This window comes from Dendrobates tinctorius, unplaced genomic scaffold, assembly GCF_039654945.1.
Source record: "Dendrobates tinctorius isolate UK_male_01 unplaced genomic scaffold, ASM3965494v1 ptg000138l, whole genome shotgun sequence".
NCBI classification, from domain to species: domain Eukaryota; kingdom Metazoa; phylum Chordata; class Amphibia; order Anura; family Dendrobatidae; genus Dendrobates; species Dendrobates tinctorius.
The window spans coordinates 13494759-13517500 of NW_027361806.1; the positions used below are offsets into that span (position 1 = coordinate 13494759).

The 22742-nt window shown below is 42.7% G+C and overlaps 1 protein-coding gene across 5 annotated transcripts in view; it reads left to right on the plus strand.

The window, feature by feature from the left end:
- Window positions 1-22742, plus strand: part of PATJ (PATJ crumbs cell polarity complex component) — a 256986-nt gene that overhangs the window by 94727 nt on the left and 139517 nt on the right. For 2 of the 5 annotated variants that reach the window (XM_073544627.1, XM_073544628.1), the window contains exons 19-20: window positions 16652-16861; window positions 21401-21505. The exons of 1 other annotated variant lie outside the window; for it this stretch is intronic. In XM_073544627.1, coding sequence (XP_073400728.1) covers window positions 16652-16861; window positions 21401-21505 — 315 coding nt within the window. The remainder of the gene's footprint in view (window positions 1-16651; window positions 16862-21400; window positions 21506-22742) is intronic. 2 more of the 5 variants (XM_073544629.1, XM_073544630.1) reach the window with 2 other exon arrangements.

The following is a 22742-nucleotide window of genomic DNA, read 5'->3' on the forward strand; positions in this document are numbered from 1 at the left end:
GTAAGACCCTCTAGGTCGAAACGCGTTGGTTGGAGACCACCAGAGACCCCATCTGCCTGTATGTCCTTATCCATACTTTTTTCTGTTCTATTTTAAGAATTTACAATAAATGATGTATTTTTAACTGAAGTCCAGCGCTGGAGATTCCATTCTTTATTTTGCTTCAGTCAACACCCCTGATCAAGGTGACTCCGTGCGCAGGAGGATTATGGATCGCAACCGAGACTGGTGAGCTGACCTCCCTTCATTTTCCCTATCCTTCTATAATTATATCCAAGAATATAGCTACTATAATACTGCTCCTATATCCAAGAATATAACTACTATAATACTGCTCCTATGTACAAGAATATAGCTACTATAATACTGCTCCCTATGTACAGGAATATAGCTACTATAATACTGCCCCTATGTACAAGAATATAACTACTATAATACTGCTCCTATGTACAAGAATATAGCTACTATAATACTGCTCCCTATGTACAAGAATATAACTACTATAATACTGCCCATATGTACAAGAATATAACTACTATAATACTGCTCCTATGTACAAGAATATAACTACTATAATACTGCCCCTATGTACAAGAATATAACTACTATAATACTGCCCATATGTACAAGAATATAACTACTACAATACTGCTCCTATGTACAAGAATATAACTACTATAATACTGCTCCTATGTACAAGAATATAACTACTATAATACTGCCCCTATGTACAAGAATATAACTACTATATCATTGCCCAAGAATAGAACTACTAGGACAAGAGTCCTGCAGGACCAAAAGCTTTTTCCATTTTTCTTAGTCCTTAGACTGACATGTTTTCTAGTAGATGGGAAATTAATGGGATTTTCTGGTCTAAAATGAAAAGTCTACAGCCACTCTATGACTACAGACTAGTGAATCCTCTCGGCGCACTCACAAGTGTATTGAGTGAAGCTGTGCGCACCAGACGGGTCCTGCCCGGGAGTTTGCATAGCGCATACTTGACTGGCGTTCCTGGGACAGACCACAGCAAATCCTTGCAGCGCGCAGTGCGTGCACTGGGGGCAGGGCCGGTCTTAGGCAAAGTGGGGCCCTAGGCAAAGTTTAAAATGGGGCCCCAAATGCTAATATATTGCACATCACACACAAGCATTTCGGTTGTATTTATATGCGCTGAGTTCAGGCCGCTAAATGAGTGTGATCGACAATATTGAAATCGTTCAACACTTGTTTCCCGGCCTCGATCCACCATGTGAGGAAGAATGATGGGGACAGAACAATCACTGGATTACCATACAGTATCATGTTATCAGCAGCACATCTAGTTTACACCCAATAGTCCTCCATATTGTATAATAGACTCCTCATAGTCCTCCATATAATAAAATACACTGCTCAGTCCTCCATATAGTATAATACACTCCTCATAGTGCTCCATATAGTATAATGCAACGCCATTGTCATCCATGTAGTATAATTCACTTCCCATAGTATGATGCACCCCATAGTTCTTCATATAATGTATTCCCCATAGTCCTCGATATAATATAATGCAGCCCACATATAGTATAATGCAGTAACCCCCCATATACTATAATGCAGCCCTCCTCTTATAGTATAATGCAGCCACCCCTTAGAGAATAATGCAGCTACCCACAGAGTATAATGCAGCCCCCCCATATAGTATAATGTAGCCCCTCCATAGAATACAATGTAGCTCTCCTTATATAGTAAAATGCAGCCCCCATAGAATATAATGTAGCCCCTCATAAAGTATAATGAAGCCCCCATACAATATAATGCAGCCCCACATAGAATACAATGTAGCCTCCTCATATAGTATGATGCAATCACCCCCCATAGAACATAATAAATATAATGTAGCCCCAAATAGAATGTAATACAGCCCACCTCCCCATAGAATATAATGTAGCCCCCCCATATTATATAACACAGCCTCCCCCATAGAATATAATGTAAAATGTACCCCCCGTGATATATAGCAGCACAGCCCACCATGTGATATACCGCCCCCCCCCCAAAAAAAAAAACAAAAAACACACACTCCTCACTTTCTTCTCGTGCCCACGCTCCTGGCTGCTCCCGGCTTCTGTCTCCTGCTCTGCCTGGCACACAGTGAGACGATGTCATCGCGCACCCGCTGTGTCAGAGGCGGAGCGGGGAATGATGGGAGAGGGAGCGTCAGCTGACGCTCTCTCCTCCTTCATTGCGGCTGGGGTAGTCGGCGCTGGGGGGCTGGCGGGGGCAGTCAGAGCCCCATAGCGGCGGCGTGATGTGCCGCTAGCTGTGGGCCCCTGGGGAAGCAGGGGCCCTAGGCAGCTGCCTGGTCTGCTGCCCCTAACGCCAGCCCTGACTGGGGGGAGGATTCATACGTCTGCAGTCACACTGTGACTTTTCGTTTTAGGCCGGACAACCGATTTAAGGTTAACTACAAAGGATTTAGTGATGGAATTGGTTGATTTCTTATATTTTCTTCTTCTCCCCTTATTATAGTTACAATCATGTAAAAACCTGTCCATTGCCTCCGCTCTCTCCTGTCGTTAGTCTCTCCTCTCCGCCTGACTGCCGTGTTTAATCAGAATTGCAGAGTTTGCATCTTATTTTCACTTAATTACAAGTTTCTTTGTTTAATAATGTCATGAAAAATAATGAATCCTACAGTAAAACAGCCCCAGAATGTTACCGTCAAACCATTATTGATTTTATATACGTATCATGATTCAACGGAGGGGGAAAAGTGACAGAAAACGGGAGGTGATTTATAGCAGCACTTGTGGAATAATCGTTGGACTAAAACTATATTTAAAAAATATTCAGTGTTCTTCTGAAAAGTGAATGTCGTTATTTCGTTTTTATGTTTTATAATATATATGAACATGAGATCCTTGTTTCCTAAACCAAGGCTGCGGTACTGCAGTCGTGCATGTTTTATTCTGAAACGATGCGGCATTTCAAGGAAACTTACTGTAATTGCTAAAGCCGGTCGTGGACTGTGTCTCATATGACGAATGCGAGGCAGGTCCTGTCAGCTTCTCCTCACCCCGTTCCCCAATAACAGGATATTTCCTAATCACACTAAGGACTCATTCAGATTTCCAGTTTTCTCCTCCGAGAGTTATCTGTGGTTTTCAAAGTACTCATACCTGGGATCGTCTATAGGGTCATTCACGTGTTCGTAATTTTTGGCAGACTGAAAGGTCCACGACAAATCGAGGTGACTTGTCTGATTTTGATCTGAGGGTGATCGGTAATGCAAGTCAGTGGGTCCGTGGAAAAATCTGACTGCACTCGGATGACATCTGATTGAGGTATAATTTTCATGGACTGTCACAATGGAGAAGCTGGAGATATTTTCTATCTGCATGTACAAGAAAAATACGGAAAGTCTGATCAGAATTATCGGTCCGTTTTCCTCTTACATGGAAAAATCGGGCATTCGAGAGCAAACTATCAGTCTAGGAAAGCCGGGTGAGGAGAAGCCGCAGGGGACCTGCCTTGGAATAGTGATCCGAGCTGCATAGTCCCGGTCAGCTTTTCAAAGTATATTTTCTCTGGCGCACAGAAATATAGTAGAGTAAAACATACGCAGCAGCAATAACACAGCCACTGTCTGATTATGTTATGATCATGTTATGCCTATCGGAATGCAACAATGGAAAAAAATGCCTAGTCTTTATAGGGGACCTGTCACCTCCAGGGAACCTTCATCAGGTAAAGGAGACCAAAATATAAAACATTTCTCAACTATATGCACTTTAGAAAAGTTAAAAAAAATGTTATGTCTAAGTTATTAATAAAAGTTCTGGCCCTTTAAGGCTGCAGTCGGGTTCTCCACTCTCTCACTATCTTGACATTTGTGTGAGACTTTCTGTCTCTGAGCCGGTAGATATGTGAGGGAAGTCTGTGTGCATTCTGTGAACGCAGGGGAGATCTGTTCTCACTGGCAATTTCTTCCTTCATGCTATACACTCACTGGCCACTTTATTAGGTACACCTGTCCAACTGTGTGTTAAGACTTAATTTCTAATCAGCCAATCACATGGCGGCAACTCAGTGCATTTAGGCATGTAGACATGGTCAAGACAATCTCCTGCAGTTCAAACCGAGCATCAGTATGGGGAAGAAAGGTGATTTGAGTGCCTTTGAACGTGGCATGATTGTTGGTGCCAGAAGGGCTGGTCTGAGTATTTCAGAAACTGCTGATCTACTGGGATTTTCACGCACAACCATCTCTAGGGTTTACAGAGAATGGTCCGAAAAAGAAAAAAAATCCAGTGAGCGGCAGTTCTGTGGCCGGAAATGCCATGTTGATGCCAGAGGTCAGAGGAGAATGGGCAGACTGGTTCGAGCTGATAGAAAGGCAGCAGTGACTCAAATTGCCACCCGTTACAACCAAGGTAGGCAGAAGAGCATCTCTGAACGCACAGTGCGTCGAACTTTGAGGCAGATGGGCTACAGCAGCAGAAGACCACACTGGGTACCACTCCTCTCAGCTAAGAACAGGAAACTGAGGCTACAATTTGCACAAGCTCATCGAAATTGGACAGTAGAAGATTGGAAAAACGTTGCCTGGTCTGATGAGTCTCGATTTCTGCTGCGACATTCGGATGGTAGGGTCAGAATTTGGCGTAAACAACATGAAAGCATGGATCCATCCTGCCTTGTATCAACAGTTCAGGCTGGTGGTGGTGGTGTCATGGTGTGGGGAATTTTTTCTTGGCACTCTTTGGGCCCCTTGGTACCAATTGAGCATCGTTGCAACGCCACAGCCTACCTGAGTATTGTTGCTGACCATGTCCATCCCTTTATGACCACAATGTACCCAACATCTGATGGCTACTTTCAGCAGGATAATGCGCCATGTCATAAAGCTCGAATCATCTCAGATTGGTTTCTTGAACATGACAATGAGTTCACTGTACTCAAATGGCCTCCTCAGTCACCAGATCTCAATCCAATAGAGCATCTTTGGGATGTGGTGGAACGGGAGATTCGCATCAGGGATGTGCAGCCGACAAATCTGCGCCAACTGTGTGATGCCATCATGTCAATATGGTCCAAAATCTATGAGGAATGCTTCCAGCACCTTGTTGAATCTCTGCCACGAAGAATTGAGGCAGTTCTGAAGGCAAAAGGGGGTCCAACCCCTTACTAGCATGGTGTACCTAATAAAGTGGCCAGTGAGTGTATGTAATGATATGTGAAGTAATGCAAGACGGATTCCTGTGTATTAAGGAGGAGAAGGAGGTGAAAGGAAGCAGCTAGAGGTAAAACCTGTCACAGCTTCTGTGTGTGTGTAGTGAGAATTGGATTTACACATTAGAAGATGTTAGGCATAATAGATTAACCCTTTAAAAGCAGCCGTTTCCTCTTCTAGTAGATAAACCCTTTACAAGCCTTGCAGTTTAGCCCTCTATCTGTACTGCAGAATACACAGGGACATCTTATTACTTGCAGCTCAGTATTCAGGAACTTTTTTACATGACTTTTTATTCTGTTTATTCATTGTCCATTGAGATGTATTATTTAATTAACTTTTTTTTTTCTCAGATTAGTAGAGGATTTTACTCTGCAATTCTGTAGACCAAATCATCCAAACAGGCCACATCTTGCCAGATCTGTTCACATTGCTCTATTTGCATAGCTCACTCATGGTCCCCCCATATTCTGAGCTCACTGATGGTCCCCCAGATTCTGAGCTCACTGATGGTCCCCCCAGATTCTGAGCTCACTGATGGTTCTCTCAGATTCTGAGCTCGCTCGTGTTCCCTCCCGGATTCTGAGCTCGCTCGTGTTCCCCCCCCCGGATTCTGCGATTCTGAGCTTGCTCGTCCCACTAATTTTGGATTCTAATCCAAATTGATCTAGGAAGAAAAAAAAAATAATTTCATGAAAAATCCTGTTTTAAACAGTAGATAATTTTCTGATGATGGATTCCCATTAAAGAGTTAAAGTGAAAAATAATATGGTATCCAATCAGCGCCTCTTCCTCTTGGTGGTGGCTGCGGGAAACCTGAAAGTTACATTTTAACTTTGTTTATATAGAGGATTTGGCTGCTTGATTCAGAAATAAGAGACCCATATAACATATATTAGGCTGGTTTCACATTAGCGTTTTTTTGCACAGTGCATCGTGCGCATGCGTCATGCGTACCTATGTTTAACATGGCGTGCGCATGGTCTTGCATTTGCACGCGTTCATATGCGTTTTCGTGTGCATGCGTTCTTTCGTTGTTTGCGCCTAGGCGCGCAAGACGCAACCTGTTGAATGTTTGGGTCCGCCGAAAGGTGTAAAAAAAAAAAAACAACCTGCATGCGCACGGAATGCGACAAAATAACGTATTAGTCTATGGGAACGCAGGCGTGTGCATGGACATGCGTTCGGCGCTTTCGTGCGCATGCGTTTTTGGCGTAAATATGTGTAGACACTGGTTTTAACCCCTAGAGAAAGAAGAATGCGCATAAAAAACGCATGCAAAATGCATGATGCGTTTTTTGCATGCGTTTGTATTGCGCATGATGCGCTGTGCAAAAAAAGCTAATGTGAAATTAGCCTTAGGTAATTAAATTGGCGCAGAATTTTTTTACCGCAAAAAATTAAAACACATTTTTAAAATGTGTAAATTGACAAAACCAGCAATTCCCATTTTAGTTTGTAAATATCTGTCAATATAAAACATATAGATCTGTACACTCTTTTCCATGGCTGAGTATAACACAGGACACAGAATCTGCCCCAATGAGCTGCACGTCGTTATTATTCCCTTCTCGGAGCCAGTGATGTCATGGAGGCCAATAGGCGGCCTCGCCCTCAGATTTATTAGTCCCAATTACCATATTTGATAATATTTGAAATGTACAGGGAGCACTTTGCAAGAATTAGACTTTGCAGTAAGCATATGCATTTGCAAAATTGCATATCCCTGTAGGCATATTTCCTCTGTGATTCCAGCACATCACGCTTCCCTATGCAGCAAAAAGCTCCAATGTGTAAGAAATGCTTTTAACCCCCCCTCCCCCCCCTCCTATCTATGGATGGATGTACAGACTGGTGAGTGGCTCTGGGGGTTAAGGTTACTGGTTTGAATAGACTTTTCCAATAACTATTGTATTTGAGCAGGAGCTTTACATCTTACATATTCAGTTATATGCTAATAAGTCAATCCATTTCGAGGAGATTGAAGTTTGAAGTTCTCCAGAAAACACTCATTCATTACTTACTAAATAGCGACCTCTTGTCCTAAATTACTGTCTTCTCCGGGAAAGTGTTGAGATGGAAAATTGCCTTTTTTTTTTTTTTCTTCCTCCCACCCTTGTCTTTACCTAGAATTTTCATTAAACTTGTATTTTAAAGGGAACCACACTACAATGAAATTGAACTTTGCCTTTTTCTGCCTTACCAAGCTAACATACGATTCTGTCCGAAAAACGGATATTTCTTCACTGACAGAATCCGCATTGTATCATTTTTTGTAAGTGAGTGCTGCGGTTCTCTGCATTGGCGCCACTTTCACATCTGTTTAGCTCTGCTACTTTGTTGCTATTGCCAGTAACATCTTGAGCAGGAGTTCTTGGAGTTCTTGTACCGGCACATGCACGGTGTTGTAGATAAATGAATAGATTATGCATTGCTTGTGGCCGGTACATCAGAGATGTCATTGCCCAAAGATGGGAGACTACCGATCATGTATCGGATTTACACGGCGCATGTGCACAATTACATAATGGAGAGGCATCAGAGCTGAACACGTGCAGTTGTTGGGAGGCAAGCGGACCAAGGATTGATCAGTTCCCAAAAGTGCAAAGATACTTTGCATTATTCCTCTTAGAGTCACTTTAATGTGCTTGAATAATGATTTTTTTTTTTTTTTTTTTTTTACCTCCGTACTATCTGCTGTGAAATCTCCCAGATGCCTCGTGTATACTCGGCACATACACAGTACTCTCTTGCTTTGGGGGTAAAACCATCACTGATGTACTACTGTGCAGTAATGGCTTTACACGGAGAGACAGTTGGGGTCACGTTAGGCTGAGAATAATGCAGAGGATTGATGCACTTGCTGTTGGACAAGTGCACCAATGGTAGACAGATTCCCAGCAAGGGCGACGTTCCTCCATATTACTGCCATGCGCTTGATTGATGTCTGTTTATCTCTGTCTGCAATGAGATGTCATACATGCACCAAGCATGCTTTGCTCTTATGCAGTACTCTTCTATCTTTGGACAAAGGCATTGCTGATCCGCTGTGTGCTGCAAAGAGCGGAGAGAGCGCTGCGCATGTGCCACGTGTTTATGGCGTGGCGCATGTGCAGTACTAACTCCTCTGTGTTTAAAGGAACATTAGAACTTGTCTATTTCTACATTAACCAACAACGTAATTAGCTTAGACCCTAAAGCTCCGGACACATTCCCTTTAACTTTCCACATTGAGATGTGGATCCCTAATCCCACTGATGCTTCTGTTACAGTGATCGTCTGGCTATTTAGCCGGGTGCTTCAGACAAAGCTACAGCTCTAAGGCAGCTTCCCTAATGAGTAACAGGAGGGATCAGAGGGGCTGCTTTGCTGTGACACGGGGAGTCTGTCTTTGAATCGTTTCTATTACTACCATTATGGACGTTTCCACTATAATGGATTTTACATCTGTATAACCCCTCTAGGCCACCAAGGAAGTTATCCTTTACCCCCACTAGAAAGCATAGATATTGGACACTGCCATTAACCTCTACATCGCTTCCAAATATTTTCGGTATTACCTGAAGCTTACAATGTATATTCCAAGGCGTACCCTCGCTACCTGCCTTGTATTGGTGAAGGCTCTTTTAGACATCACCGCTGGGGACGCCAACGCTTTTAAAATCTCCCGTAAAACCTGTATTTCCCCTATATAAACCCCCACATAACGCCACATCTTTCTCACTTTTCTGTTTCTGACTTGTTCTAAGTTTTTGGGTTCTTGTCTTCTTCTCTACCTGACACCTATCTGTATCCATAGATTGGTGACATCACTCGGTTTAATAATCTTCCAAGCCAGAGGAAAAACCCGATATTACTCCAGGTAGATGGTTAATAACGGTCCAGATACGTGGCCGCGCTCTCCGTCGCTCCTTCTGGCCGCTAGCGATGTGCTGCTTTCTGCCAGAGTCCTGTACTAACTACGTCCACCCTGTAAATAATGAATTGCGGCTTTCCGTCTCATTGAAATAAATGGATTTTCTGTTCCAGACCAGGAATGTGTCGTCTTCCTGCTATTATTACTGTGTTTGTATCGGGGTTACCATTTTCCGTTACATATGGCAATACAGATTTCACCGTCACTCCGCCGCAATCTCGGCTTTTACTGACCTACTATTATAAATATAATTGACCGATCATCGTCTCCTCTTTTTTTTTTTTTGTTTTAATTTCATCCTCTGCCACTATCTGCCTCTTCTTGGTGGGGTTCATGTCTCCTCATGGTCTGTTATCTCCATGCAGGTCACATCAGTGCGTCATGTGGCTATGATGTCCGGGGTTGTCATAAATTGGCGAGTCTTCACATATCCTGTAGACGAGTTCCCAAGATCAGGGCTCAGAAGTGTCCCATTTGGAAGGAGCAATGTCCATGCATGCACGTCATCGCTTTATTCATTGTCTATGGGACTAGCGCTTGGCTAACTCAGACAATGTGCGGAGCGGTGATGTACATACACCGACATTACTCCATTCAAATTGGCCTCTTAGAGCCTCGGTCCCAGGGCTACCTAATAGCAATATTCCGTAGATGGATAGGAGAGAACTTGCTAGGTTGAGAGAAATTCTTTAATACACCTTTACACTGATTCGTACTCCATTTTTTTTTTTTGCTGGTACACAGCTCCAAATTCCCTGCATATTAAAGTTACATGATGTACCATAATTCTGAATGTGTGATGCAGCCACTAGAGGGAGCTCATTGCATACTGTTTCATAACTGGACTCTGCAGGAGTTGGACCCCCAACTTACGGCTATTAATTTTTACGTTCTAGAAATCCCCTTTACTTGGGATACAGTTTTTTTCAGGAGGTGACATGGGCTGGATATAGTACATACAAACAGAAGTCTTAATTAGTGGCCCCTGTATCTTGATGCCCAAAGGGATGGGAATGCAAATGCTTAATGCTGCCCATAGTCTTCATCTTACCCCTCTGTTTTCTGCCCACAGACTGTGTGGATTGTTTGGATACAGAGCGGCCGCGGTGGGGACGTGTGTATTTTGGAGGACGTTCCATGCTCTCGATAGTCTGTGTGTAAGCGAAGATATAATATGATCCCGCTACTCTATGATTAACTTTTGCATTATGGGTTTTATGAATTGCTTTAGCCTTAATGTGAACTCAATCTGCTCAACCAAAAGCATTTAAGGAGCATTTCCATCCTGAAATATTTATATGGGGTACAGTAATAATTCATCATGGTTCCTAGTTGGCCATGACTCAATATAGAAAGGTACTAAAGGGCTTAGGAAAGCTGTTCTCCAAAAACGGCGCCACTGCTGTGCAGAGGCTAGGTCTGGTACTGCAGCTCAACTCTGACTATGGGGCTCAGCAACAGCACAGCAGTACCACATACAACCTGTGAACAGGGGCGGCGCTGCTTTTGGAAGAAAGTGGGCTTGTTTCTCTAATCTCTGATCACCACTGTACAGGGCACTTATCTAATGGGTTGTATTCCTAGAACGTATGGTGTGACCACATAACTGGACATCCATTCTGGATGGCGACTAAAAATTTTTTACAGGGGGTCTCACTGTTAAAAGAAAAATGTACAAGATCCAGGGCTCGGATCGCTGCCGAACACATCATCACTTTTATAAGATGAGAAATCTACTGGATGACTATTAATGTGGCTGCTACTTTCCACTTTTATGGGTGGTGGTGGGGGATCCAGCTTTCCAGCAGGTCTGTCTAGTTAGAGAAAAGTCATTACTTTCCATTCAGGGGTCTGGGAAAGTTGGGTGGAGTTCTTATTCCCCCACCACCACCTTGAATGGCTCCTGCACCCCCACATTCCAGGACTGATTATTTTAGCGTTGTGTTTATTTGAGTTTCAGCGTGTATCCGCCCTGCGTGCCTCACATTCCAGCTCCGCGCTCTGATTTCAGGACGGGCACAGGGGGAACCAGCGCTGGACTTTTATATCACATTTGCTATTTATTAAATATGAGACATTATTAAACAAGAGACATTCTGAAAACTTTTTTTATACACTGCTAGGGGGCGCCATACTCCTGAACGTTAGCTGACCTACACTGTCATGACTATAGCATTAGGGGTGCAGGAGATCCCCAGTGTTCCTCAATCATGGACTCAGTTTTGGTTTTTATAATTTTTTTTTCTATTAAAGTTTTTCTTTTATCAAACCCCCCCAAAAAGGAGCAGGGCCTCCAGCAGCACAGAGTGTTTTAGGAGTATGCGGATCTTGTATGCTCATCCCGTGATGATGGGGAAGACATGGGAATGGGGACAAGCAGGTGGTAACAGACTGCAGCAAGATGTCCTATACGTATACCCACTGCAGCACAGAGTATTTCAGTAGAATAGACTCTGGCTACTGCCCATGGGATGATCTTATTGCGCCTACGTCCAGCACCTATATAATAACTGCCATCCCATGATATCGTTATCTTGTCCAGGGAGAATCCTCTATATAGAAATGTATCTATGGCTGACATTACTGTAATGATGCTGACTTTTTTTTTTGGGGGGGTCTCCCTCTTACTTTAGGGACGTCTTGCACCCACGGCCCCTCGTCTCTTTGGAGGTGGCTTTGTTACCCAGCTGCAGCGTGTTCTTTATAAGAAAAGTGTGTCCTTCAGCAGTTTATGCTGCGCACATCACAAAAGTGACGACTGCTGTAACTGCATTTGTGGGGAATTATTGATCGTTACTGCCCTCTCTTGGCCAATACACATATATCTTCGCTGGGAGAATATTCTGAAGTTCTCCTGAGTCAGCAAATGTGCTTAAGTTTTCCATCAACCTAATGGATCAATTCAGTCTACTCCAAGGAACGTCTGTTTAAGCTGCAAAATAGGCGCAGCAGCACATTTTCAGGGTTATAGCTTCCATACCCCCCTTGCTTTGATGATCATTGAGTAGGTGGGGGGGGGGCTGTGTGCCGGATAAAGTCCTGCAGTCTCTTATCATAGGGAGTTATCACTAACTGGAAAAAAAAAAAGTGTGTTTTATCTCCTTAATGAATGCTAATTTTCATTGATGTGCAATTGGAGTTTTGCAAAGTTTCTGCCCTCCGGGGAGCGCTGCACTGTTCCAGATTCTTCCAGACGCCCTTGACACGGATGGAGTCACAGGTGTAAATTCACTCGTCTCCACTGAAAGCCCTTTTCAAAGACCTTGCTTCTGGAGAGTGAGCAAGGAAAATTAACGAGGGGAATCTCATTTATAAATGAAAAGGCGATGGAAATCGATTCTGGCGTTGAGTTAATGGGGGGGGGGGCTGCTTTTGGGTCCCCTGATTTTTAAGATCATTGGGTGTTCTGCTCCTAGGACCCCCAGCAGTCAGCAGTGAGAAAAGGTTCATTTCCTTGCAGCACCACCACAAGAATAAATAAGGCATTCCACATGAACTCGCAGGGTCCGCCAGAGTGGGATTTGCTCCTGGTCAACGTTACACTCGAGATCCAAAATGCCCACTTCCACTCGCCTATATAATGCTCAGAGATAATGGGATGTTTGGAAATGTTTCCTCGGGTCCTTCTACAAGACGTTTTTATCAAGTACTTCACACAAGAACTATTCATAGATTCTGCGAGTGAGGGTTGGGTCCTGTTTACACCTGCAGACTAAACGCACTAAACCACTGCCGATCACCTATGTGTGTGTGTGTGTGTGTGTGTGTGTGTGTGTGTGTGTTAATCGAAAGTCCCTTTATAGCCGGTTTACACAAGCAGAAATCGCTTCAGGTGCTCACTGACTGACCTGTAATGGATCCGCTGTGTCACAACACAGCTGTCGGGTGACCCGGGACCAGCGGCTCCTTCCCTGTCCTTAACACTAGGGGGCGCCCTGCTCCCTGGGATACTTCTGAAGGTGAAGATGCTGTGGCCTCCACCCTAGCCTTATCTCCCAAGTTAGCCTTCCATTTGGTCTTTTGTGCTTCACATAAGGTGTAAACGCTCCTTCTAAAAGATCATTTCAATTTACAAAGAAGGGTTTTACTCATCTGTCTGGAAATCGGCAGTGTATTTAGACTGCACAATCGTGAAACAAGCTTTACTAGGAACACTAGTTCATGGTAGTCGTCTGTTGCTTTCTTTTCCAACCAAACGGGTCATTTTTAAAGAAAATGAGTCTTCAATTACCTGTTATTTAAATAAAGTTTTTGTCTTTAAATATATTTATTATTCACAATAGGTGATGTCACAGCTCCCCTCCCCTTCTGTACAATGACTGATAACATCTCTATACACAGTAGATTACACAGAATCCACCATTCACAATAGCTGATATCACAGCTCACCTCCTCCTCCTTATGTACAATGACTGATAACTCCTCTATACACAGTAGATGACACAGAATCCACCATTCACAATAGGTGATGTCACAGCTCACCTCCTACTGTACATTGACTGATAACACCTCCTATATACAGTAGATTACACAGAATCCACCATTCACAATAGGTGATGTCACAGCTCACCTCCTCCTGTACAATGACTGATAACACCTCCTATATACAGTAGATTACACAGAATCCACCATTCACAATAGGTGATGTCACAGTTCACCTCCTACTGTACATTGACTGATAACACCTCCTATATACAGTAGATTACACAGAATCCACCATTCACAATAGGTGATGTCACAGCTCACCTCCTCCTGTACAATGACTGATAACACCTCCTATATACAGTAGATTACACAGAATCCACCATTCACAATAGGTGATGTCACAGTTCACCTCCTACTGTACATTGACTGATAACACCTCCTATATACAGTAGATTACACAGAATCCACCATTCACAATAGGTGGTGTCACAGTTCACCTCCTACTGTACATTGACTGATAACACCTCCCATATACAGTAGATTACACAGAATCCACCATTCACAATAGGTGATGTCACAGCTCACCTCCTCCTCCCTTTAGTAGCTAGCACATACAAAAAGCAGTATATCATGGTCATTGACCATTTGTATCCACAGAAGATAACAACTGTATTACACTGTTAATAATTAGGAGAACATGGCTTTATTCCTCCAGGATCAGTATCACACCTATCAATGGGTTGGTTCTGATATTGCAGCACAGCTCTACTGAAGAGCATGGCTACAATTCCACATGTAGCCTGCGGACAGGTGTGGCGCTATTTTGGGAGGAATAGCCCCATGTTTTTTAATCCTGGGCAATTTCTCTGGGAAGCAGAAATGTTGCTTTGCACATGCCCTGTAGAAGTCTGGGGCTGATCCCTATAAAGACATGATCAGACAGAAAATGTAAAGAAGTAAACTGAGTGAAGGAACGGAACTGCTGCTATAATACAAATTTGTTTAGTTGTCCAAAGGAATGCAAAAAAGTGAGAAATGATCCAAGATTAGGCCATGTTAACACGTTGCATTTTTGGTGCATTTTTAATGCAAATTTTCAGCTGCGTTTTACAGTACCAGTAAAGGCAAGGAGATTTCATAAATTACTTTTTTTCCTGACAGAATTGGGAAAACTCCTGCGTTATTGAAAGCAGCATGTTACTTTTTTCAGCGTTTTTGCAGCGTTTTTTCACACATACAAGGGTACGTGCAAAAATGCAACAAAAAACACAGGTATCTGTTTTTGGTGCAAAAACCTAAAGAAGTTCCATCATGTCTTCTTTTTTGTAGGCGCTAAACTTTATCAGCATACTGACGAGAGCAGGTTTTGCTTGCAGAAGAAAAACACAACAAAAATGCAATGTGTGAATATAGCCTTAGGGTAACATGGCTGCTTTCTTCCGAAATAAAAAACAATCCAGCAGCACATCTGTCGACAGATTTATATGATTATGCCGCTGGCTTGTAGTAGTAGTATTTTGCACCATAAAATGAATTTATTCCAGTAGTTCAGAACATCTGATAATCCAATAGCCTTTACAGCTCAGCAGATTGTGACATGGCAGTTTTTATTAGGGGTTGCCTACCTCTATATTTGTTACGAACATTCATTAATCCAGAACATTTATTAAGCCAGACCTGTACTGCTGTATTAAAGGAATGTTAGTGGTTTTTTATAAACGTCTCCTTTATGTCTCATTCTGTATAGAGCTTGTGTTACATATCACTTCTTGCCTTGCTCGTTTTGTTTTTGCATTTTGCTTTACTTTCCGCTTCAGCTTTGCAGTTCACCTATGGTGACGGCAGTGACCATTATTAAAGGGGTATTGCCAACATTTAAAAGTTATCGCTTATCCACAGGAGACATGAGAACTTTCTGATCTGGGGTATAGAAGGGTGGGATATCGGACACCTGGGAACCCATGAACCTGAGCACATGGCTCTTTAACTGCCCGACTGATTTGAGCAGAGGCAGCACATGCGCACCTCCGCTTTATACTCCCATTCTTTCTATATCGGACTGGTGGAGATAGACAAATGCTACATTCAGTCGCAGTGCGCATGTACGGCCACAACGCTGTTCTGATGCATCATTTCAGAGCCCCATTCTCGGGATCTGTGGAGGTCCAACTGCCGGAATCATCACTGATCCTGAGAACATTGGAATGGCGCTGTCGCCGCATGTCCACTTTTCTGCTCCGTTCATTCTATATGGGACTGATGGAGAGAGTGGGGTGCAGCATTTGGCTATCTATGGGACTCCGATAGAGAATGAGTGCAATGGGCAGGCACCAATATTTTTTGGCAGTGCATTTCAGAGCCCCATTTTTGGGATTTGTGGAAGTACTGCCACCGAGACTCTGAGAACGGGGGTCTGAAATGTTCTGTCAGAATGGAGCAGTGGTCACGCAGGCGCTCCTTTTATACAATTGGGTCTGCCAGAGATAGAAAAAGGTACAGTATTGAGCGATCTATGGCAGATCCATTGAGGATGACTAGACTGGAAGTGCGTATGCGTAGCTAGTAGTGATGAGTGAGCATGCTTGGGTAAAGTGTTATTCGTGCATGCTCGGGTGCTAACCGAGTGTTTTCGGCGTACTGTTCGACAGTTGCAGCACATGCCTAACTAACAGGCAATCCATACATGTGTTGCAGCTATCGAACAGCCATGAGACATGAAGCCGCGGGGACGCAAACATGTTTTTCAAGCACACCGAAGACACTCAGCACCCGAGCACGCGCAGATAACCTCTTACCCAAGCACATTCGTTCATCACTTCTAGCCAACACTTGGTCCTGACAGGACTTTTCAGAGACCTGTTATTGGTGCTATGGAGGTCCAACCACTTGGAACCACACTAACCCTGAGGATGCTCCAGCAGTGGCCGCGCATGCGCACCTCTTCCCCAATGATTCTATATGGGACTGCCGGAGATGGATAAATGATGAGTTTAAATATTGGGAATAACCCTTTATTGGAAATGCTCAGTGTGTAAGAGAAGTAAACGCTCTTCGGTCTTTCTCACTATTTTGGCTTTTGGCTCCATCTTCAGGATCCCTCAGATCCAGCAAGGACGGTGATTGTGGTTCAGTCTCTGCTGTCAGGTGGTGTAGCGGAGGAAAGCGGACAGATTCTGCCTGGTGACCGCTTGATCTTTGTAAATGACAGTTTTATGGACAATGCTTCGCTGGAAGAGGCTGTGCAAATATTAACATCTGTGCCACCGGGAAGAGTCCGCATTGGCATTTGCAAACCATTGGTGGTAAGAACTGAACCCCCCCTCCCCCCCCCCCCGGCCCTGTGCACTGAATTGTGACCATAGAATCCCTGCCTGATCTGTCTACCAAAAATCAACATAATTATCATTTTGCCTTCCTGATAATCTGGACATTGCATGATTATTCCCTCCTAACCCCAAATATAACAGATGAGGTGATTCATGGGAGAGAAGCCAAATCCAACCAGATGCTGCAATCCCCAGAATTTACTGCAGCTTTTTATTATTCTCTCGTTCTAAATCCGTTTTCTACATTTTAAAGGGGAAATTTCTAATTTCAGCAAATAATTTAATATTGTTTGAAAGATGAAAAGTTTTTCCACGTTCCACTATACCATACTTTCTGTATTCTTTCTTCATGGTTTTCAAGATCTCTGCTTGCTGGAATGCAAAAGGAATCTTCATTAGAATTAGTGAATAAAAAGAAAATATCCATCCTGGTCATGTGAAGAGTGCACAGGTTCAATTTTCTTTTTGCAGTGCAATTATCAGAGCTATCTTATGATCAAGACAAGATTTTATCCACTGGAAGTAACCAAGATGGTTCCCATTGAATGTCAGCAAGAGGAGATATTGGGGAAAAAACAAACTAACTTTGTTGGAAAATCAGGCAACTTTTCATTACATAGAAAATTATCTTTATTTGCTGAAACCAAAATATCCTTTTAATTTAGTTTTTGGATGATGTATGAAAAATCTCCAGTCAGTGAATGGAGACTTTTGTATACAGAGTGGCTGTATAAGCACGTGTTTCTCAGTAAAACATTTATAACGTTTTTGTACAGACCCAGTGTGGCAGTCACGAGAAATGTAGAGTAGAATCCATATGCAAATCATAATGGAAGTGCATTAGGGGCATGTTGGTGCACTTACAAGAACCCATCTATGGCCCTCAGTGGGGACTGCTAGGCTTAGTACAAGGAATACTGCAGTGGAAGACCCCTTTAATACCCCTTTAAGTACTGATTGTAGGGTGGTGAAGGGTATCTGTGCTTGTCTTACTTTGACTTAGTGGCTAATCCTACTCACCAGCGTCTGATCTTGGAGAACTCACTACTAACCTTCGACTTGTGGGGAGCAAACGCCAAAACCTGGGATGGTGCAACAAATGAGGGTCCTTTCCTATATCGAATGAGAATTTTGCCTAATTGGTACACCACTATTAAATTTGCCATTCTGGGGTTTAGAATAGCTGGGTGACAACCCCTGTGGGAGCAGGAATATTGGCAATATTGGTTGTTTCCCAGTTTTCTATGCATGTGAAGTTTATGATGGAGGGGGAGGGAATGTAGGCGGCTGCCTCTGGCTCCGTAACCCTAAAAGGTGAGTGAAGCGCTATTCCTCTTGGGTGTTGTGTGAGTATTAATTTTGACTTTTCATGGTCCATAATTGAAGGTCCTTTCAAGGGTTGTCCAGCACAAATGTTAAAATTTGCTTTTATTTGTAAATTGAATAATATAATTTACATCTAAAATGTGTCCCGAGCTTCAGCTCCAAGCTCTTGTTCAGACAAGTCATCTTTCAAGGTGTCCGTAATGAGAGAGTGTTTTCTCTGCCCACTCATGGCCAGAGCTCTGTGTAAAGGGGACTTGCCGACTGCTCATTTCAGTGGCTAAGCCAGTCCCCTTCAATGCCATTTCCAGTGTATGGACAGAGAGGCAGGATGGCTTTGTTTTTAAAATGAGTAGCCAGCCCTTTTACTTTCTGCTCAGGTAAAAGGAAACACGGGTGTCCAATAATAAATCGGAAGGAGATTTTCTGAGATTGGAGGTTGCATCTGGAGATTGAATTTATTAGTAAATTGCATAATTTAATCAAGATTATGCCAAGTTCTGACTTTCATGGCCAACATGGGAATAATGGCGTCTCCTTCTTGGCCACCAGAGGTGAGGTTACAACAACGGCCCAGTGCAGTTGCTCAATTCTGTTTGCATAGCTCCCATAGAACTGAAAGGCCATTCTGGAAATGGTGTAGCACAAAGCGCACTGGGAATGTCCACATCTCTTTTTTTAAACCAAAGATTTTATTATATTCAAATGTCGTTATAATTACATTTAGTCAAAGCTTTCAAATCATCTCCATTACATATATAAAAATACACGGCATTCAATTTCCTCCCCGTCATGAAAAAGAAAAGGAAAAAAAAAGGAAGAAGAAAAACAGACCCAACCTCCTCCCTCCTCCCTCTCCCCCCTTCCCAACTGCAATACAGAATTTCTCAATGTGATTGTCTCCACTGTAACCACATGGCCCAGAGTTTTTCAAAGTGTGCTTCAGTATGTCGCCTTCTATAAATTCTCTCTTCCAATCGGATTACGTTATTCGCACGAGTGACAAACTCCCCAATCGTTGGGGGTTCAGCATCGATCCATTTTTGTGCTATCAGCTTACGGGCGATATATAAGAGTTTCGCTATGATGGACTTATAGGCATTCCCCACCGAAACCTCCTCCACGTACCCCAACACACACGTTATTGGATCCCTTCCTATATCACATCGGTATATCTTCTCAACAAGCCCTATGACCTCCTCCCAGTATGATGAGAGTCTTGGACAAGACCAGAGCATATGAAGCATTCCCGCAGGTTCATATCCACATCTTGGACACTCCGCATTGTCCCTCAAGCCCATTTTCCTCATAAGTTCTGGGGTCTTATATGTTCTATGTACAATATATAATTGCGATATCCTACCCGGCTCACTCAAAGAGAGTTTAGGTATATACTCTAAAATAGACTCCCATGTTTCATCTACTATTTCCCCCACTTCTCTCTCCCATTTAGATTTTACTGTTAGAGGAAACCCAGCCAAGTAAGAGTATAATAAATCTCTATAGATGGTAGAGATAACACCTCTCGTACCCCCGGACGCACACACATAGTCCAATACCACATCCCTCTGTACCGTCATATTCGTTGTCTGTTTCTGCGCTTGAAATGCATGCCTGAGACCAAAATATCGAAATTCACCACTACATGGGAGTCCAAACTCTTCCTTTAGGACAGTAAAAGGCTTGATCTCGGACCCCTCCAATAGTTGCCACACATATTGCAAACCTCTCCTCTCCCAATCAATAAAGTCCTTCAGTTTATATAGTTCCGAAAGGTTCACATTATCCCATATAGGTGTGTATATCGTCAATTCCTCAACTCTTCTAAGAATTTTGATATGTTGCCATATTTTGTGCATTAGTCCAAATGTGGGTATGTCCTTCCCTAATCTCCCAAAGCTTCCTGCTTCTAGGCTCTGTACCAATGTTCTCTTGTTGGTCAGTTGGACCAAAATTTTCCCCATAACGCTCAAGTTCCCCTCCTCTCGCCAACCCCTAAAGTGCTGCCCCTGCGTTGCTACAAAGTATATCCATGGATTTGGCGCCGCCAACCCACCCTCTTCCTTCCCCCTTTGCAGTATTTCCAATTTAATTTTTGCTTGTTTTTTCCCCCAGATCAATTCTCTAAAAATGGTATTAATTTTGTAAAAATTTTTCTTTGAGATCCAAACCGGGGCATTATGGAGGACGTACATCAACTGAGGCATCATAATCATTTTAATTAGATTCGTCCTCCCCACTATTGATAGTACTAGTTTACACCATGCTGTCATCTTAACTTTGAATTTAACTAGTAATGGATCCAAGTTTAGTTCAAGAAATCTAGATACGGGCATAGATACCCATATTCCGAGGTATTTAAACTCCTTAACTACTTTCAAGTGTCCAACTGCCCCCCCCCCCCCCACATCTCGACCTTCCAACTCTCTATCAACCCCTATGATACATGACTTGTCCCAATTAATTCTCAATCCGGAAAAGTATCCAAATTTCTCTATAAGGCCCATGACCTCAGTCAGTGCCTCTCCGCCGTCTTTTAAGAACAGGAGTATATCATCCGCGTATAGGGCGATCTTTTCCTCCAATTCCCCATATCTAAAGCCTTGTATTTCTTTGGAGTTACGAATTTTAATCGCTAACGGTTCCATCGCTACAGCAAACCATAACGGTGACAATGGACATCCCTGACGAGTTCCTCTGAACAACCCAAATGCCTCCGAAGTCTCCCCATTAATCCTAATATATCCTTTCGGGTCTACATACAGTAACTTAACCCAGGAGATAAATCTATGCCCAAATCCCATATATTTCAATACTGCCCATAAATACTTCCACTCTACCCTGTCAAATGCAGGGAATGTCCACATCTCTAATTTACACAATGTACCTCACTGTGCTACATTGTTTCGGGAGCCATCATTCATTTCTATGGGAGTTAGTCAAACAGAATAGATGCTAATCGTAACCTGAACCTGTGGTTTGTTTTTTTTTTTTTTCTTTTGCTTTAAAGTTGTCTAACCCTTTAAACAATTCTGGAAACCCCCCTTTAATTTTTGATTATTTAACACTTCTATATCAAGTGTAATGATCCCCTTAAAACACATTGAGGAATGACCGGATGATGAGGGTTATGTCATCCCTTTTAATTTTGAGCAGAGCGTTATTTGTTATTTTTCTCTCTTTTATCACTAGAGTGATATGAAACAAGGACACGTGTATATCCCACTGGTCGGGGAATCGGAAGACAATGTGGAAGTGCCAGTGGACGACTCATCACCAACAGCTCAATTCTACCATGTAATGATCGATGAACTTCCAATAATCCAGAAATTCCCATAACCCAGCACTTGTTTCTAGCATAGAACGTTGTTCGTTCTTCTAGTTCCGGAGAATATAGTGATAGAATTCATATGTCCAATAGTGCAGAATATTCGATAATGTCAGGTCCTGTTTAAGCCAGAGTAAAACGAATGTTATTGTGCAGTCTGATATCATTCTGCTCTGTGTAGATAAAGTGTCAATGTTGACTGTTGTAGCCAAACGGTTGGGCAGAACTGATACAATGTGTCATGTCTGGTGCATGAGGGTGCGGAGCATGACACAAGTGTATCAGGAAGGGAGTCCGTTTGTCATACAGTCTTTTTTTTTTTTTTTTTTTTTTAATCCTTTTTCTGATAGAGAGCCAGCCCCTGCATAGAAATAGTTAAAAATAAAAAAAAGATCATAAAAAGAGTTAATCGTATTGATGATCCTCCACCTTCTTCCGTTCTGACACATTTCAGGTTCCCTGCTGGGCCATATTTCTGGTCCCTCCTGCCGCACAGGAAATCCCGGTGACATGACCTGGAGTCGGGCTGTCAGTGTTACAGCATAAAGTAGTGCGGAGGATTTGGGACAATGGCAGGAATTTTAGCCATGAATCATACTCCCCAAAGGGAATCATTGAGGCACGAAAAAAGCTTAAAAAATGTTGCAAATTTGGCTGAGCTGCAATATCCGACATTGCCTCCAGGGTGGCGCTGTTTCTTCCATAACATTCAGATATATTCTGCTATTTTACAACAGCCCCTTTAATTAGACCTCCCGATTTACAATCTGCCAGGAATAGGAGGTGAATTCTATACCAAGAGATTTATTGCATTTTATGCCCCTTTTTATCCCCCCATTTTCAGTGTTTCACTAGCTTTTCATTACCGCTCTATTCTTCTTTAATATCTGTACATCTGTACCTTTTTTTTAAATTTCTATTTTACGTGCATTTTCCTGATTATTTTTTTTTTTTTTTTTTTATGTGTGTGTGTGTGTGTGTGTGTGTGTATGTATATATGTATATACAGTTGTGGCCAAAAGTATTGACACCCCTGCAATTCTGTCAGATAATATTCAGTTTCTTCCTGAAAATGATTGCAAACACAAATTCTTTGGTATTATTATCTTCATTTAATTTGTCTTAAATAAAAAACACAAAAGAGAATGAAGCAAAAAGCAAAACATTGATCATTTCACACAAAACTCCTAAAATGGGCCAGACCAA